General features: G+C 37.4%; 1 protein-coding gene across 13 annotated transcripts; it reads left to right on the plus strand.

The window, feature by feature from the left end:
• The first annotated feature begins 8,276 nt into the window (after nt 1-8,276).
• On the plus strand, nt 8,277-11,809 carry LOC113290783 (serrate RNA effector molecule-like). 13 transcript variants are annotated; one of them, XM_026540374.1, is made up of 5 exons: nt 8,277-8,388; nt 8,487-9,953; nt 10,178-10,263; nt 10,511-10,563; nt 10,832-11,809. In XM_026540374.1, exons 4-5 carry the CDS (start codon nt 10,547-10,549, stop codon nt 11,580-11,582), a joined length of 768 nt encoding a protein of 255 aa, XP_026396159.1. In that variant the 5' UTR covers nt 8,277-8,388; nt 8,487-9,953; nt 10,178-10,263; nt 10,511-10,546; the 3' UTR covers nt 11,583-11,809. The 13 variants fall into 13 exon arrangements, with proteins under 13 accessions (XP_026396159.1, XP_026396173.1, XP_026396168.1 ...); XM_026540388.1 differs by having other exon boundaries at nt 8,290-9,686; nt 9,849-9,953; XM_026540383.1 differs by having other exon boundaries at nt 8,290-9,686; nt 9,854-9,953.
• The last annotated feature ends 3,936 nt before the right edge of the window (nt 11,810-15,745 follow it).

Genomic DNA, 15,745 nt, shown 5'->3' on the forward strand with positions numbered 1-15,745 from the left:
GGTAGGCTACAAACAACAGAGCAAAGAGATTACTCTTATAACCATCTTGGGTTAGCTCAGTTGGCTAGAAACCCGACTCTCAAGTAGGAGGTCAGCAAATTAAGTCTCCGCTCATATTTAAATACTTATATGGGTTATGACGGGTTGGATATGGCTGTGGGGCCAGTCCGACTGGCTGGGTTCGGATATGAGCCTGGGCCCGCTTTCATTATCAAAAAAAGAAGAAGAAGAAGAGATTACTCTTATGCTGACTTGACCCCATATTTTTCACAAAATATTTTCTTATTAATTTACTGAAAAAATATTAATTATAATTATATAAAAATATATTTCCAAAAAACTTATCTTATGTGCTAAACACACAACAATATATAAGTATGATATTTTTTGAAAGTGAATTTTTAATTTTTGCATTCCCTAAGTTTGTTGCTTTAATTTTTGGTATGGGTGTATTCCGTTAGTATTTAATAAGATTTGTATTCACATAAGCGTTCACTTTAGCCCAGTTGGATAAACCTCTTTTAATTTACAGTGCAGAGGTACACAATCCCTAATCTATTTTTGACATTGATGTATCACTCTTCTTCAACAATGATATAGTCAATATTGTCTTATTCATTTCCATTTTTTCATAACATCAAAGTGAATCTTCTTTTTTTCCTATGATCTAGGAATTGTCCTTAACTTAGTACTCATAGTATCATTGTACATTTATCAAATAACTATCCCTCTAATGTACCTCCACCTTGTTTTCAACTTCATCTTATATTTCAAATTCTTTCATCTTTTTTCGTATTCTAAGAGCGTATATAAATCTTAGTTTAACTTCTTCCAAGGAATTAAGACTGTTAGATTGACATACAATTTTTTGGCATAAAAAATTTAAATACTAACGTGTTATAGTTAATATGAGGAGAAAAGTCTCACCATGATGCCTAATATGACCACCAAAAACTTTCATTACTTCCTTTAAAACATAGAACAAACTTAAACAAATTAAGAAATAAAAATCCACCCGATCTTTTATGTTATGCTGATTAACGTAAGTACCAATACCCGTTATAGTTTACTTCTAATGTGAGGATTCATACAATCACACTGTGATCTGTATTAAATGAAAAATTCAAGAAATAAATATTTTTGTTGTTAAAGCATTGCTCGGTTGAGCCCACAAAGCGTCAGTATGTCAAGTTTGGTTGTCATATTTTAGCTCCAAAACTCGAAGTTGCTTGATTAAACTACTAGAAGCAATTTCTTTAGATTAGACTAGGAACATTAGAAATGTTGAGACAAGCTCGCGTTTCTCTGAAGAAACTGAAGACGTATCAACATCAACATACACATCATCCTTGTGTTTGAGGTTAGTAATACAAACTTGACTTGTTTTCATTTCTATCTACGTTTCTTTTAAGTCGTTTATATTGAAAACATAACAGACAAAGTATATTTATGTACCTCTAGTCTTGGTGACTTGATCATTCTTTATCAATCAAAGTGTCAAGGAAGTATATACTAGTTGTTTCTTACAACTTTGGTATATTGAGTTATGAATTATAACGTTTATCTTTTGAACTTTGTAAATGCGACGTAACATTATCTTTGTAATTCGTTACTAGTTAGTGTGTTAAAATTTGGATTGATTCCACACCTAGAAAACTATGTTTAACTACATGAGTTTAAGGGAGTAGTGTTAGAGCACTGCTCGGTCGAACTTGCATGCGTTGCTATCTCAAGCATGTTTGTCAATGCTAGTGATCAAAACTATAAGTCTTGACTTCTAGTCTACTATAGCTAAGGTCTCGGACTAGGATATAAAGTGTAGTTGAGCTCAAGAACTCCATGAAAATCATCATACAAGACGAAGGACTACTCAAGGAACCAGTGGATCTTCGTCGACTAAAAGGTATGTGGAGACTTGAACTTATCTATCACTCAAAAGTCTATTTTTCTTTTATCTTGAGACAAAAGTCGTTTTGCTATATAGACTTAGATTATACACATTTGCTATTTCGAGCCGAGTTTATCTCGTCTATCTATTTCTCGAAATATGTGTTAGTAAGCTTTCACTTTAGCCAAGTTCATCTTTACCTAGTGACGAAAGTCATGACAAGTTTCAATCACTTTAAAAATTGCTTACTTTGACGAAAAATAGTTTGTGAATAACAACTATAGAATATCAACGTCCTTTAAGAATGTTTCAATGATTGAAATGAAAGTTTAGATAATATAACCATTGGAGGATATAAGCATTGTTGTGGAAACGCATATATGTATAAGTCCTTATTCCTTGAACCGAAGTTTGCGAACTTTGTTGATCAAGAGAACCGAAATGGTGGCGTGAGCCAAGTCCGCGAACTGGCGGAAGTTCTCGTCCCGAGAAATTCTATTGGAGTTTGTGAAATCCGTCCGGGAACTTAAGTCCGCGAACCCAGTCCGCGAACTTTAGTAGGTTATATCTAAAAACGATGTTTGTGAACTTATTATTATATAAACTAAGGAATGCAAATTACAAACTGTGGCTATATAGTTCATGAACCGATTCGAGTGAATCAAATCGTTTTTGCTTCAATTGTGTCTTTTGTAGTTACATAAGATTTCCTTGCAATTGAACAACTCTCTATCCAGTTCATTTGAGTCACTTGAACTAGTTATGGTGAAGAAGAGTATGGTTGATATGAAAGTGATCATATGGCTAACCATTTGGTTGACTATTGTTGAACCAACAAATGTACAAGTTTGGGTACGGTTACACAAGCCTAGAAACGTGCATTTCATTTGGGTGTAACAAGCTAGTTTTCGATCTAATGGTTGAAAGATATTAGCTTGAATCTAATCAGGTTTTCATCTAACGGCGAATATTGAATGCTTTGTTACCAAGCTAACATTGATTGCAAACCCTGATTTGAAAGACTATATAAGTGAGAACTCTATCAACTGGGAAACCTAATCCCCACACCTTCTGTGTGATACTAGTTGTGCTAAGCTAGAGTCGATTCTCCTTTAACCTTTGGTTTCTTCTTCTAAACCAGGTTAACGACTTAAAGACTTCATTGGGATTGTGAAGCCATACCGATACTACTTTCTTGTAGTTGTGTGATCTGATCTTGTTGTTTCTATCGTACGAGTACAATTGTAATAATTGGCTTGAGATTGATATCTCCGATAGACAAGATATAAAAGAAATCACAAACACTTCGTCTCATCGTTTGTGATTCCGCAACATCTTTTTTCGCTGCGTCGATTAAGATTATTGTGAGGTTATTGATAATACTAGGGTGTTCTTCGGGAATATAAGTATGGTTTATCAATTGGTTCCTGTTCACCTTGATTTATCAAAAGACGGAACAAAACTCGTAGGTATATTCGTGGGAGACGGATTTATCTATTACCATAGACTTTTCTGTGTGATACAGATTTGTTTATTAAAGTCTTCGACTTTGGGTCGTAGCAACTCTTAGTTGTGGGTGAGATCAGCTAAGGGAATCAAGTACGTAGCATCCTGCTGGGATCAGAGACGTATGAGCATAACTGTACCTTGGATCAGTGTGAGATTGATTCGGGTTCAACTACAGTCCATACCGAAGTTAATTTGGAGTAGGCTAGTGTCTGTAGCGGCTTAATACAGTGTGTGTTCAATCTGGACTAGGTCCCGGGGTTTTTCTGCATTTGCGGTTTCCTCGTTAACAAAATTCTAGTGTCTGTGTTATTTCTTTTCCGCATTATATTTTGTTATATAATTGAAATATCACAGGTTGTGCGTTGTTCAATCAATTAGAATATCCGACCTTTTGGTTGTTGATTTAAATTGATTGACACTTGGATATTGGTCTTTGGTACCATCCAAGTTATCTCTCTAGTATTTGATAAAGACTCGCAGATTTCTGTTTGCTTGAGTATATACCAAATCGAGAGATTGAGATATAAACTCTTTGATATACTTTTTATCTAGATTGAGTCTGACTATCTAGTTGATTCTCTAGAAAGTATATTGGAGTTTGTCCATACAGATTGCTAAGCGAAATATTGGGTGTGGTTGTTGTACCCCCACTTTTTCAAGTAGACTTGTGAAACTTGTTTCTTAGTTGAAAGGAATCAAATAATTTATTCTATGAATGATCCCTTAAACAAAGATACGTGCTAGAACCGACCCCAAGGATCTATAGCAGAACCAATCCCTTACTTAGGGATTTATAGCAGGATCGATCCCTTACCTGGGGATCTATAGGAAGATCGATCCCTAATATCGACCAAGAAAACCTTTTTCCGATCTGTCTATTAACTTAGGGTTTGAATGGATATTAGAAATACAGTTTGGTTAATATGGAAAGTTGACAATGTCGACATAATATTTTGAACATGTAATAAAGTCTTATTACTTAATGTTCACGTATTTTCCTTGATACTCAAGCTGAGATCCCAAACAGAAATATTTTATAATATCTTCTTTGATATTCAAAATTTATATGTCTTTTATTTCCAATTAATTAAAGCATATCTTTGGATATTATATTAGTAAAGTATATTTGTATTAAGTGCTGGAACTAGAAGTGGACTAGGCATAGCTCTAGTCCCCCTTAAAATTCAAATAATCCTTAATCAACCCTTAAATTTCTTTGCATTCTATGTTTAACCCTCCGAATTTTTGAATTTAGTTCACCATGTCTTAGATTTTCAGAGTTTTAGTCCACCCAATTTATACAAATTTTTGTAGTCCCATATAAAACTAAAACTCAACTCTTCTACTGCTTGGATGCTAGCTAATATTTGGTTGTCATCCATGAGAGATTTTGGTATATTAGTTGGACAATAGTTAGAATACTTACAAAACCGAAAATTGATATTTACTGCTAGCTTTTATTATTTCGGATTTGGTAATTCCTTGGTGTCCCCAGTAATACACGTACTTCATCTATTTTGGAGTCAGCGTGAGGTAAGCAGACTAGCAGTACTCTCGTAATACTCACTGGAGAGGAAAGTATCCTAATTGGGTAAAATCTCTTACGCCCGCTTCATTTGAGGACTTCTTTGGGATCAAGAAGAGCCTAATAGCACCGTTGGTGGGAACTAGAATCGTATTGTTATTTTAGTTTTCGATTATTGATTTGATTGACTAACGATATAGTTCAACCTTGATGTCACCTAATTTGTTTATTATGTGATCCTTGTTTTCTGATATAAGGTCAGTCGAACTAGATCAAGGATCTACGATTCAGATGTGATCTTTGATTGAAAATATGTAGATAGGACTTGTGATCATCCATTGTTAACAGACTTTTCTATGCATGATCGATCATTAAGGAATCAAGTTGTTTGTGTATGTACTTTGAAGACTGGAGATTGAAAACTAAAAGATTTTTTTATTGGTATAATGATCCTTGTGATTATACTTGTGCACGCATGATTGACTGGGATCCGACAAGCTCGTTTATCTTAATAGACTATTTATAGTTTGTTATGTATAAATCAACTTGTACAAAAGAGTTTATATTTACTAAACGGAAAAACCTTTGTAACTCACTTATCTCTGATTAACTTATTGATCTGGGAGATAGATAGAGCGGTTACTGAAATAAATTAGTCCTTTACTGTTTCGGAATACGATCCAAAGGTGTTGAGTGTTACGACAGGTGGAGCAACTTAAGATAGTACTTACTGTGTACTCAGACCTGTATTGAACCTATACTGATTAGACAGCTTCTATATAGATTGGATGCTAGTATATAAAAATATTGTCCTCAGAATGCCATTGGTGTTGGTTGCCATTCCTCTCCAGATGTTCTCTAAATATACAAAATATATGTTCATAACATACTCTTGATCCTAAACAGATACCAACATTGAACATGTTCTAAGTTGCAATAATTCACAGCTGAATTCCATGCACTCGTTTCATATATTAATATTTAAACTCCCATTGAGTAATATCGTACATCCTATCAAGTCGCAGAACATCCACGACTGAGTTCCTTGAACATGTTGCATATACACTCTATACTCAGTTCTTATCTGAATACAGTATCTTTGCAATGCGAGAAAAACCCAAATACCGTCTCAGACAAACGCGATACCAACCCGGTGCCAGCACCGACACTACTTGGCCACTGCTTCCAGCACCAACGCCGCTAAGCCATGGACAGACAACACCTTGTCAGTGCCAAATCCAAACATCAAGCTAACACTACCTAGGTCGCAACCGTAGCACCAATGCGTGCTGACGCCAACACGTCAAAGTCATGGCCGCGACATCAACATGAGCCAGCGCTAGCAACATACTGGTGATAATACCAACATATGCTGGTGCCAACACGGTTAAAACCACTGTCGTGTCATCAATTCAGGATAGCGCTAGCAGCACCCAAGCCATGGCCTTGGCTCCAAATTGCGCTATCGCCAGCACCACCCAAGTTATGTCCATGGCAACAAATGTGCCAATGTTAACGTTGGACAGGCCATGGCCACGACACTAGCATGTGCCAGCGCCAACAACATCTCAGCTATGCTCATGGCACTTGCATGCACCATTGTCTCCGCTGCATCTTGCATGCATGCATGTTTCCATCATGACAAGACACGCCATAACCGTTCCACGACCATATTGTGTCTGTACAAACCTATTGGTAGTGCTATCTTACAACAAACTCCTATTAATCACATGGGAAATGAGTCTGAGTTATCTATGCATGCCCGAGTCTTAAATATCACTACGGAAAGATCTAGTCAGCCTATTGAGAGCTGAACACCCAGTCAAACATCATTGCTATAACTTAGCCAAGACAAGAGGTAGTCAATGACTCCACTAAATCCTAGGAATAATCAAAACATGTAGTTTCATAATTTAATTACAGAAACATGCAGCGTGGCAATACCTCATGATGATAAGGTAACACGTAGTGGTGATGGTTAGAGCATTTGAGGAGATGACGGAGTAATGGTCAAAAAGTTTCTAGAAACTTTCCAAGCACAACGGGTATGAATTTACCATTACCTCCACGATCTCCATCTCTATATCCCTTCACTACGAGGAAACATTGTGTGTCCATTACAATTATAAAGCGACCCCTTTGCCTATCCAATAAAAAAGAACATGCTTATCATTCAGAAGCTTTGTCTTTTCATAGTTCGACACCTTACACACGCAATTCATTAACTGCAATTTACTCAACTTTACTCAATTCCTTATGATAATGATTTAGTATAGGGTCACAAACCCAATAGAGAAGTTAATATACATAGAATTGTTAGCACAATATTTCAGAAGATTCATAATTTTGGATTAGAACTGCGTGCTTCTCTAGTATTACTAGATTATTTTGCATCTCGTGACTTCTCTTGTGCATGTCTCCCGAATCGTTTTGTTTCCCATCCCAAGAGAACCCTTTGACTCGGTTATTTTTGTTTACAATGACACGCATATGTTGATAAAACTAGGTTTGAAGGTATCTCTTTCCTTTTGATAGTCTCTATATCTTTACATTGCTACATCTAGAGTGTGAGGTGGTCTTTGGTTGTATATACTGTTCTTTGGGTTGATCCCCAGATATTTTAGGTTGTTAATATATAGAGAGTTAGGGGTGAAGTTTAAAGACAATATAACAGAGAGTTGCAGAGAGTTTTCTGCTGCAGCAGCAGGAGACGAAGACGAAGAACATAACACTGACCACTTTCTTCAGAAACGACTGTCGTTTCAGCGACACAATTTGTAACACTTGATGTGTAACGCTTATAATCGTTGCAGATTCTTTGAAATATTATTTTTCCCTCCTTTTGTACACTTTTGAGCAATGATTGAGAGTGTTCCAACATACGGAGCTAAATCCCACTGCCGAGGATACGGAGGAAGCCATTTTCCCAATAATTATGTGGTAATTTATACTTAATTAATTTTTTCAATTCTTTTTATGATTATTTGCATTGAATAAAAATTGAATATATAATTTTGTTACATAGTTGTGATTTCTTTTGGTGGTTCATGCTTAGTCTAGAAATTTTGATGTTCCATCCATTCGATTTACAACTATTATTTTGAAAATCTACTTGTCTAGGCAATAATAGAATCAATTTGAATGCAAAAGAGTTGCATAATTGAGCCGACCGAGCGAAGCGAGGGACGACCTTTATATAGCCACTTTTTTTGTCAAATGTAAGTGATCAATTAACATAAAAAGATTGAGAATGGCCCATGCCCTTTTTGCAGCTGGATTTTTTGTCAAAATGAACTAAAGGTCGAGGGTTCGAATCCCGGGCACCTCAAAGTTTTTAGTTTTTATTTTTTTTCGTTTATCTTCCCCAAAGTTCATATCGAACTGTTTATCTTCCTGCTCCATCTTCTTCTTCAGTCCTCGACACCATCTCCACCACCATCATCACTAGCAGCACCACCTTCACCAGGTACAAAAGCGTTCACTTTTTATATTCTTGTTTCTTGATTTCAATTTCGGTTTCGAACGTACCACCCAACAATTTATTCATGCCAATTTTGATTCCAGCGCCACCTACCTCCACCTCCATCAATTTCAATTCATGCCAATTTTGAACCACAAGCAGAAACGAATACATAAAATTAGAATTCTTAAATCCGAAAAGGGTATTGATTTTAATTCGAGTTTTGGAGAGCAGATTGAAAAGGGTATGAGCTTAATTAGGGTTCTATAGGAATTGAGACGAGAAGTAGATGAGAAGAAGAGTTCAAGTATTGAATCTCTGAAATTTGATATACGAAGTAAAGGGTTTGATTAGAGATTAGAAGATGAGAATCGAACAAAAGTTTAGGGATGTTGGGTTCAAATCTGAAGTAGTAATGGGTTGGAAGCCAGAGTGAGAAATGGGCATTGCAGGTTGAGCTGAAATGGTGCAGTGCCTATTGTTCTAAGCTTGTGTTAAATTCAGTAATGGTGATTTGAAATTGTCAATTGAGGTTCTGGTGAGAATAGTTACAGCTGGAGCTACAGGGAGTGATTGATTGGTGTTGCAGGTGTTTTGAGTTGAGCTGTACAGGCAGTTGAGATGCAGTTACTGGTTTGAATGCTGTTGTTTTCAGCTATGAAGCTACAGGGTTACAGTTGAAGATAGAGGAGTTACGATGTGTTGCAGTCAGGGAATATGCAAAATGAATGTGACTGTAGGCAGAATGACAATGGCTTGAGCAAGGAGCTTCTTACTGTTTTGAAGTTAGCTCTGAAATGTTTGAATGGTTGCAACTGAAGTTGTGACAAAGATGGTGTAGGACAGGTCTGAACAGTGCAGGTGTAGTGGCTTGGGTTGCAGTTATGAAGTCGTTGTTGTTGAAGTTGAGATGAAGAATGAGAAGGTGATGTTGAAGATGTTGCCTCGCAGCTTCCCGCAAAGATGTGAAAGACTTCATGTTGGATTTGTAGAGTGGAACGCTGGACATTGGCCCAGGTGTAAGTCCTAGATTAGCAAGCAAATCAGGTAACAGGAGTGATCCCAACTCTGAGGATGAAGCAAAAACTGGCAGCAAAAGAAGAAGACACGGCAGAGGACCTGCGAGAGAGAATGACCTTATTTCAGCGTTATTGCACTAGCAGATGCATATTTTTCCACCTTGCCAGCCATCACCAATTCCTAAATCAAAAGCGTATTCGCTCCTAGAAAACTTCCTGCAAGACGAGCTAGACTTATGGTGTATAACCTTATGTCTTGGTCTGATTGATAGGCAAACTATAGTGGTAATAAAATTCAAGGACCGTAAACCTTTTCCTTTTCCTAAAGCTGATTAAGTAACAAAGTACAGTTTGTGTGTTATGGTTTTTGCTTCTTTGCTGTCGAAAATTATTAACTTCTTTGGGGTTCTGATTATTGGGTATTATGTACTTTTCATTATGATGGAGGGAAGCATAAAGCCAAGGATTATGGAGGAGGAGAAACCCGAACTTCCAACCAATAAGGAGTCATCGAGTTTGCCAAGATTATATATGGGCATCTCGAAGCTGTAGGTACTGAATTTGCTTACATTTGTTTCATATGTTTAAAGCTTCGATGGTATAGGGCTTTCGGGTATGGATGAATTTAACAAGGATCTCTTGCTTTCAGAGGAAAAATAATCTATTTTTAACATTTGTTTTGCGGTGATGGAAGAGTATTGATGTGCTCATGTGTTCTTGTAATGAGTATGTGACATAAAGGTTCAATCCCTTAACTTCTTCTTTTTTGTGAAAAGTGTTACAGAACTTAAGAAAACATTGGACTCAGTGAGCACAAATTGTCCTAACTTAGAGAGCCTATTCTTTGAATCTCTTGAAACAGGTACATCGCTTTTTTATTTGGATTTCCTTGCATTTTTGAATAATCCCTACTTTCTTTTTGAGATACCTTTTCACATCTTATTCATGGAACCTTTTTAAGCTTTCTATAGTTCCACACCGTTAAAATTTCTTACGCTTACATTGCACATGTATACCAATCACTTCCTCGGATATTTTCTTTTCAATAGTGTCTAATTAATTTTTTTTTTTTCTAATTCATTTCATATGAACCTTGGCTCTGGCACTAGTGGACATCAACTGGAAGTTTTGACCTTACTGACTGCATGCATCTTAAAGAAGTGAGCTATGATTCTTGTTTTCTTATATTTTAGTATAAATACAATTACTACTTCCTCAGCAACTTGCTATAACATGATGTCTTTTTTGCAGGTGTAAGTGGGTCGAGTTTTGGTATAAATTCCTTAAGCTTGTTGGTACGAGAAATATCTCTGAACTTTTTGTTAATTTTAGCCTTTACGACATCTTGCTATTGGAATTCAGAAGTATCATATAATACATGCTTCAACTTTAGTGATTCCGTTGATTCATCTATTGCATGTTGGTAATAGTACGGGTGGAAATATGGTTGGATGCACAAAGCTCTTTCATGCTGCTGAGTTTGTCCACAAGCATTTGAGATTGAAACACCTGGACCTCGTGATGAATCTGACTTCTAAAGTGCGTGAAGAGTTATATTTTTACAATTACATGAATGATACAGATGCTCCCGATGGTCAGCCTGTCATGGAGCAACCACTTCCGAGAGATATGCCACAACGGAGTAGGATGGATAACCAACGACTAAGAGATGATTGTGGGAACTATCATCGCAAAGATCAGGAGAGGGTTGATAGAAAAGGTGGTGGTGGTGGTGATGATGAAAGGTTTGACAAGACTGAGAATTCGCCATCTCGAGATGTCCAGTCGAACAGAATTGGTGGTGGTGGAGATCCTGACGAACTAATGTATGATACTTATGGTGGAGCTGGAGGATCTGGCTTGTATGGTGCTCAATTCCTATCTGATCTAGCTCCACCTCCCCCAGTATTGATGCCTGTTACTGGTGCTGGGCGACTAGGGCCTTTTGTCCATGCCCCGCCCAAAGTTGCAATGCGGATGCTGAGGGAGCAGGGTGGTAATCCTTTCGAAGGAACTGTTGCTAGGAATGGGCGCGTTAGACCCCAGGTGATCGGTGGTGGACCCACTCCAATAATTGATGTATCTCTAGCCTTTCGGCCGGATCCCCGACGCCTTCGTAGTTATCAGGATCTTGATGCCCCAGAAGATGAAGTCACCGTTATAGATTTCCGAAGTTTATAGATCTTCTCGTTGTGTCAAGAATTCAAAGATCTGTGGATTCTGCAGCTGCTTATAGGTCATAAAGGATGTGTGGCTTCTCTCGGGTGGAGGTTTCGAGTGGAATTTAGTGCACTGTTTACTGAATGCAGGTGTCATTTTTGCTTTTCTTATGCTGTATTAGACGACTGGAGTTTTGTGTTATTCTTCATAATGGTAGTAGTATGCTGAATAATAATGTTTTTTTGCTATGATAACTCGCAAAAAAAAAAAAAAAAATTGTTCCCTCAGCAGCTAAAATGCCCAGAAGAGATGTGACAAGAAAAATATGTGCGAAAACATGGAGAAAATAGGAAGCATTTGCATAGGCTTCTGAGCTGCGACTAGTGGAGATTAAAACATTGATGGCCGTCATTCAATGAATCATAAAGATTGTGTTGGTTGGTTTTGAAGGTTGACCGCAAGACAGTGGAGATGTTAGTCGCATTCCAGGAGAGTTTGGTTCCACAAAATGAGAATAGATTGAAAGATAAAAGGGATGGCCGTAGCACCCAGTGCCCATGTCCCAATTGGTAGAGGCTGGCTTAGCTAAGGCTAGATCCGGGGTAGTTTCTGCAAGAATTTCGGAGACTACATAAAAAATTGCGAAAAATGCGTAAGAATGGCAAGCTGGTGGTACCAGCCAGGGATGCCACATTTCAGAACTTGAAGTACGAATCATAATATTTGATTGAATCCCAAAAGGGGTGTGTGTTGGATGCAAGAGTTGGCGGTCAGATTTGAATAGAAGATTTTTTTTTTACACTATCAACTTAATACGATTTTGTTTTACAAATTAGAATTATGATAAAATTTGTCTGAACATCTCTTTTACAAAAAAAATTCCTGTGCAATCACGTAGTGGTGTCCCTTCGTCAAGTTCTTCGATCGGCCCACCCACCGTGACAACGGTTGTACTAGTTATTAATATTGAATCACTTAAAAATTGGTTAATGGTGAAATCCTTTGTCTCGGTCTTTTCTATAATGTTGCTACAATCTTTTGCTTAAGTTTTCTATTTCAGTATTATAATTTAGGTCTAGAACAAATCTTAATAAATTTGAGTAACGAATCTTATTTACCACACTTACAATCTCATCAATTTTTGGGCCCCAGATATTGGTTGCTAAAACGAGAGTGTGAAGTTGCCATTGATTGTATATATTGTGTTCTTGGTCGATCTCCAAATATTTAGGTTGTTCATATATGGCGAGTCTTGTTTGTATAGTCTAGTAGTTATCAGGAACGGAGCTAAGTGCAGCTTAGGGGTGGCCCACTCCCCCTCTCCCTATTTTTTATTAATTCATTAAAGATCCATCGATGTTCTTATTATTTGGAAGAAAAATCCCTTAACCAGCCCCTAAGATCCATTGATGTTCTTGTTATATGTCAGTCGGGTGAAATTTTCCAATCCTTTCTCATTTAATTACATATGTTTCTCTTATCTATACTAGCCTAATTGCACCAGAATGCGCCTGCCATTCCGTTCTAAAACAGTACTACGATAAGCAATACAACCTCTTTCGTGGATTGTGTGTGATACTTTGAATTTTTGGGCGAAGAAAAAAGAGAATAGATAGGAATGAAAAACACTGTTTACATATTTTCCTCTTTCATAATTTGTGACAGCACCATAGCAATTGATCAAAACTTAAATTAAATTAACAAGTATTGCAACTACTGATGTGCTTTAATTATGCTGGAAAAACTGACTTTAGTACTGGGAACGACCATAACTCCCAATAGATAGTGTGATGCTAAATATTCAAAGTAATGGGACGTATAGCAGTCACAAAATGGAAGAGATTTATTAACTTCCAGACTTCATTTACACTGAACCCTTGTATGGGTATTTATAGTGCTAAGATCTTATAGGTGGTCGAACCACTTCTCGACACATACAACAATACGTGTAATACAAATGAAAACTCATTAGTGGCATATTTATCCATTTCCGATGGATACTTGTAAAGAGCATAAGGTTAAGATGACTTGGTCCATCTGGTCAACGTGTCCACTAGATCAAGTCAAGGACGGTATGGTGGGTGTCTTAATTTGGTGAGTCACGAGGGCCCCACAAGAGATGTGGCAGCCGGTGGATCAGCCACCTAATATGATCTTTATACAACACTCCCCCTTGGATGATCCACTGTTCAGAAATATTGCCTCGTTAAAACTTTGCCAAAAAAATTCTGTCAGAGATAAAAAGCTGGCCGAAGGAAAAAAGAGTACAACACTGGAAGCTTTAAATGGTGAGGACCGCCATGAACTGCTCTCTTCGTCAAAGTTATGTCAAGAAAACCGCTTAGGGAAAAAATCTGAGCACTTGAAATTCCAAATAAGGCTAGTCACTGCTATGAATTTCTTCCTTTGTCGAAATTGTGTCAGGAAAACCATTTAGGACAAAACCTGAGCTTAGAATGAGGGTGGTCGCCGCCACAGAATATTTTCTTTGACAAAACTGCGTCAGGAAAACCACTTGGGACAAAACCTGAACACCCGCACCAGGAAAACCACTTGGGACAAAACCTGAGTGCCCGCACCAGGAAAACCACTTGGGACAAAACCTGAATGCTCAAAGTTCATAATAATGCTGACGTCAATGCTAATGTTGCCTCGTTAAAAACCTCGTCTGAAAAACCACGTGGGACAAACCAGACCGAAGGAAAAGAGTACAACGGACGTCGCCCGATAATGGTGCTGAACACGCATATGCTGCCTCGTTAAAACCTTGACAAGGAAAATCCCATTAGGACAAAACCTTAGCGAAGGAAAAGAGCACAACGCGTTTTAGTCCAGCCAAAGATTCTACGAGTTTACCCCCTGAAGCATGACTTCTTAAAGAGGATGGTGGTGCAAACATTATATAGCCTTCAGAAAACCGCTTTACCATTTGCAGTTTATGGAGGATTGACTGCAGGTCTTGCGCCGGGTGCACAATCGCTATTGTACACATCGCATTTAAATCCTCAGTCCATTGCACATCAATTTATTTTCCGCTTTAACTTCAGGCATAACAATGAAAGGCCTTTTGTAAACTCATAAATACCATAGAATTAATTTTAGCATCTAAAAGTGTAACCTGCAATACAAAAGTTAGAGAACACAAGATAATGCATGCATTATATCCATGTATGGTACTTCTGGACCATAAATTTAACGTACGTATCAGATAGATCAATCACTTCCCATTTTTGGGAATCACATAGTAATGGTGTAAATTTTAGTAGCACAATAAGTATTACCAGTATCAAAAGTTAGATACTCTAGTCTGTGCTAGCATATTCTCGAACTTCTGGCCGAGAAATATTTCAATTTCGACGAGATCTCAAAATTTAGTTCAAGCGTGGATTTTAGCGCTACCAAGGGCTCCTTTTAAAAGCCAAAAATGATATCATCATTTCGTCCGGATTTTAACCTTATATCAAGAACATAAAATACACAAAGAATTGTTCATAAATTTCTCCTTTTCAAGATGGTGATTATGATTAAATTTCAAGCCTGACGTGGTTCACAAAGTCAGGTGGCTGCCTGATTCAGAAAATCGAATCCTTCAAAGATTCATTACAATTACTAGTCATAACCAGATGCAATATGAGTCCTTCAGTGACTACCACGTTAAAGTGCATCTACATTAGGAGAATATTTTTCGTTTTACAGAATCAATCCTGAGGGTTTAGCAGGAAAAACCCTTAAATCGCACCTTGAGAGATTATATTAATCTCTCTGTGCTTCATCTCAAACACCAACCTGTAATATTCAGGCCTCATGATTTTACAGTGTGAGTCGGATCCGAAAATTACACTTTTTTCGAGAGATTTCATCCTCTATCTTAGTTATAGAGGAACCAATTATATGCCTTCCAATCATAATGTCGATGTTCCTCTGCAGAGGGGTACACAACTACTATTGTAAAATAATCGAAAATTATATACAATCTAACACATTCTCTAGTGCATGCATATTCATGAAAAATACATAGACTGGTACCAGCGCCACTTCAGGGGCATTATGATATCCTCATTTTAATGAGGTATAAGTTTAGAGAATGTGGATCATATTCTGATAGTCTTCACGAGCACTATCTGTAGTCTCTCTTCAAGAGCACTACATATTAGAAAAGTGATTGGATTCTCTTTTAAGAGGCA

This window comes from Papaver somniferum, chromosome 1, assembly GCF_003573695.1.
Source record: "Papaver somniferum cultivar HN1 chromosome 1, ASM357369v1, whole genome shotgun sequence".
NCBI lineage: Eukaryota > Viridiplantae > Streptophyta > Magnoliopsida > Ranunculales > Papaveraceae > Papaver > Papaver somniferum.